General features: G+C 27.9%; 1 protein-coding gene across 1 annotated transcript; it reads left to right on the top strand.

Annotated features, from left to right (window-relative positions):
• The first annotated feature begins 1168 nt into the window (after positions 1-1168).
• Positions 1169-1893, top strand: LOC119685793. Its single transcript, XM_038100173.1, has 2 exons — positions 1169-1183; positions 1256-1893. The coding sequence occupies exons 1-2, from the start codon at positions 1169-1171 to the stop codon at positions 1862-1864; spliced, it is 624 nt and encodes a 207-aa protein (XP_037956101.1). The 3' UTR covers positions 1865-1893.
• The last annotated feature ends 1373 nt before the right edge of the window (positions 1894-3266 follow it).

Here is a 3266-nt window from a genome sequence, read left to right as displayed (position 1 = left end):
AGTTATGGAAGTTTGACTTTATGTATATATATCATACAGGAAACCAATGCGTTTAATGAAATTTTTAATGCAGTCACCTACATTAGTACTTATTTGACGTGGTGTTATTCCAAAATGCCTACAAAGAACTTTATAGAAATCAGACAAATCATGACACAAGAAGAGCTTTGATAAGCTCTTATCAATATTAAAGATCATTATGATAGAATTCTGTTTTACGAGAGAATATGATGTATTTTTAATTTGTCAGCAAGTATAACTAGAAAATGTCGTACATAAAGCAGGTTGCCACAGGCGATTTATCTGAAGCTTCGAACCAAAACATTAATACAAGAAAATAAAATGGAACGTAGAGCAATTTATAGACTAAAAGAGTGGCTACCCATAAAATGCCAAAACGAAATAATATTACTTATGTTCAATACCATCTCGCTTGATATAGTGGGCTTTCTTGTCATTTTAACTATGTCATGAGGTATTGATAAAAGTCAAACTACTTCACAAATACTGAAATAATGTATCATTCTCCGTCTCTAGAAAGGAAGTTCTATATACAACATAGAATATTCTTTTCAACTTTGGCTGAAAGAAACATATATAAGATATGTTAGATCAATATGATAAACTTCAAATATATTTTTATATAATATATGTATTTTTATAATAAATACCAAATTTTTACCAACTTTAAATATCAGATATTAGTATTGCCAAAATCAGAGTGATACATTTGCAAAGTTATATATCAACGTAAACTGTACCGCAAAATAAATTAAAATTTATATTTTTACAAAAAGCGAACTATATTTTCAGTTCACAGTTTCAACAAATAAAAGAAAGAAGACAATTTATCTAAACTTTGGACTTTTTATGCATATTAATAATTTGATGAAATCTTGTAATGCTTTTGATAACGCCAAGGATAAATTTGACACATTCAGCGCAGATTTTGCATTTATTGTGGAATTTGTTATATTAAAATTTCGTTATTATTATTACAATTTGTTGCAATTGCAAATAAATTTGCACAAATAAGTTAGTTAATATTATGCATATTTATAAATTTGCAATTTACGCAAAAATGGTATATAAAAGTGAAGGCAATTTAAGAGACAACAAACAGTTTATCAGTTAACATTCGACTTCGTACATCGAAAAAAAAAACAATATGCGTGCTTTTGTGGTAAAATAAAATATATTTATATAAATAAATTAAAAGAAAATATTAAATTAAATTTCTATTTAAAATGGACAGATACTATCCTGTTTGAGCGTAGCCTATGGAGCTAGTTTAGGATATGACTATTCACGAAATACTGCCGTACAGAGCGGTCATGACAACTTAAGTGGTCCCATCTCACCATACAACAAAGAATTTTACACCTTTTCCGCACCTGAAGCTAGTTTTGATGATGGTGGCCTTAACCAACAACTTTCGAATTCTCTCAAGAAAAATCTACGCGTTATATTTGTAAAAGGACCAGAAAGTTCAGGATTAGAAAATGCCGCATTACAATTAGCTAAATCTGCAACTGATGATCGTACTGCTATTTATGTATTACAGAAACAAGCTGATACCTCACAACTGGCACAGAAATTGAATTCTTTAAACAATAATAATGCCAATAGACCAGAGGTGCACTTCGTTAAGTACAGAACACCAGCAGATGCAGCTAATGCACAACGTACCATTCAAGCGCAATATGACAACTTGGGCGGCAGAACAAGCAGCCATAATGGAGGCGTTGCACCTGTATTGGATTTCTCATCAAAACCACAAAATGTTGGAGTAGGTAGCGTTTCAAACTTTGGTGGCTTATCAGTACCATCGGGCACATATTTACCTCCACACAAACGCATCTAAACTTCTTCTCATTTAGTGTATGAGTGCACATCTTTTTTTAAGAAATTCTAAATCAAAATATTTTGTAGTAACTTTAAGTTGTAACATTTTAAAGCCAAATATATAAAGATAAATACGAAAAAAATTGAATAAATACTTAAATTCCACATTAAATTTATTATAAATTGGTTAACGCATAAATGGTGAATTCAGTATCTAACTCAACTCTACTGAAATGTATCATTTTATTAGCCAAAAAACTAGCTGATCAGTAGCACAGACCTGCCAAAATAAGATTAATTATATTATTTTAGAAAAAGAAAAAAAATTTTGACTATGTGTAAAATTCCAAAAAAAAAATAATAATAAATATGTATTCCAACATATAGTATTAAATCTTATTGTTTAAAATTAAGATGATTGCATTTCTTCATTTTCCGGGCAACATCTATAATTTTATTGTTATTATGTAGTAACAACTTAAATTTTTGTTAAAAATAATATTTTTATAGATACTTTATTTATAAAACGTGAATAAATCGGCAAAAAATATGTTAAAATATTATATTTTATATAAATACAAAAAAACAAAAATTATTCAATTCAAATTAAATATTGCATAGTTTTAGACTGAATTAATTTTTAATTCCACGGTTCCAAAGAGTTTGAGATACATAAGTCATCTGTGTCATTGTAGCTATCACTTTCCAATACACTCATTTCCAGATGTTTATCCAGACCATTATTGAACATAAATTTCAATTTTTAAGTAACCAATTTTAATGGTTGTTTTGAAACTTTTTCAAAGCAATGTTCGCTAAAAGATACTGATAAAGAAAACTATTTGTATCTGTAATCCAAAACAGTTCACACGTTCTCACTCTTACCCATCAGAATACTAATATTGTTACGCATATCAAGTTTTTTGTATAGTAGTTAAGGAAAGTGACATACGTTGTAAATCGAATACATTTCTAGTCCATTCACATGGATTAGACAAGCATGGAAGACAAGCAAAGAGCGATTTCCATATTCTTGTCCTATATTAATTAAACCAAAAAAGTATTATGACATCAATTTATTTTAATTAATTTATATATTATTCAATAGATAACTTTTATGGCTGTAGATGCTTTAATACTACAAAAAGTTAAATAAATACTTATAGCTAATAATGGCTTCATCCATAATATAATGATTTGCCACCAGACCAATAATCGTAAAGCACTATACATATATGAAAAAATTCGTGAGAGATTATTCTTTTCATTCATATAAAGCTGTAAAAATAAACTGAAGGAAACAAAAGTTATGAACTTTTTAAAAAAATGCTATTATACAATTATACAATATATAATACAACAGTATTATACAACCAATTAAAAAAATTGTATGACTTTTATTTTTGTGAAAAATATTAGCC

The sequence above is a fragment of the Teleopsis dalmanni genome, chromosome 2 (genome assembly GCF_002237135.1).
Source record: "Teleopsis dalmanni isolate 2A chromosome 2, ASM223713v2, whole genome shotgun sequence".
Taxonomy (NCBI): Eukaryota; Metazoa; Arthropoda; class Insecta; order Diptera; family Diopsidae; genus Teleopsis; species Teleopsis dalmanni.
This window is presented reverse-complemented; position numbering and strand designations above follow the sequence as displayed.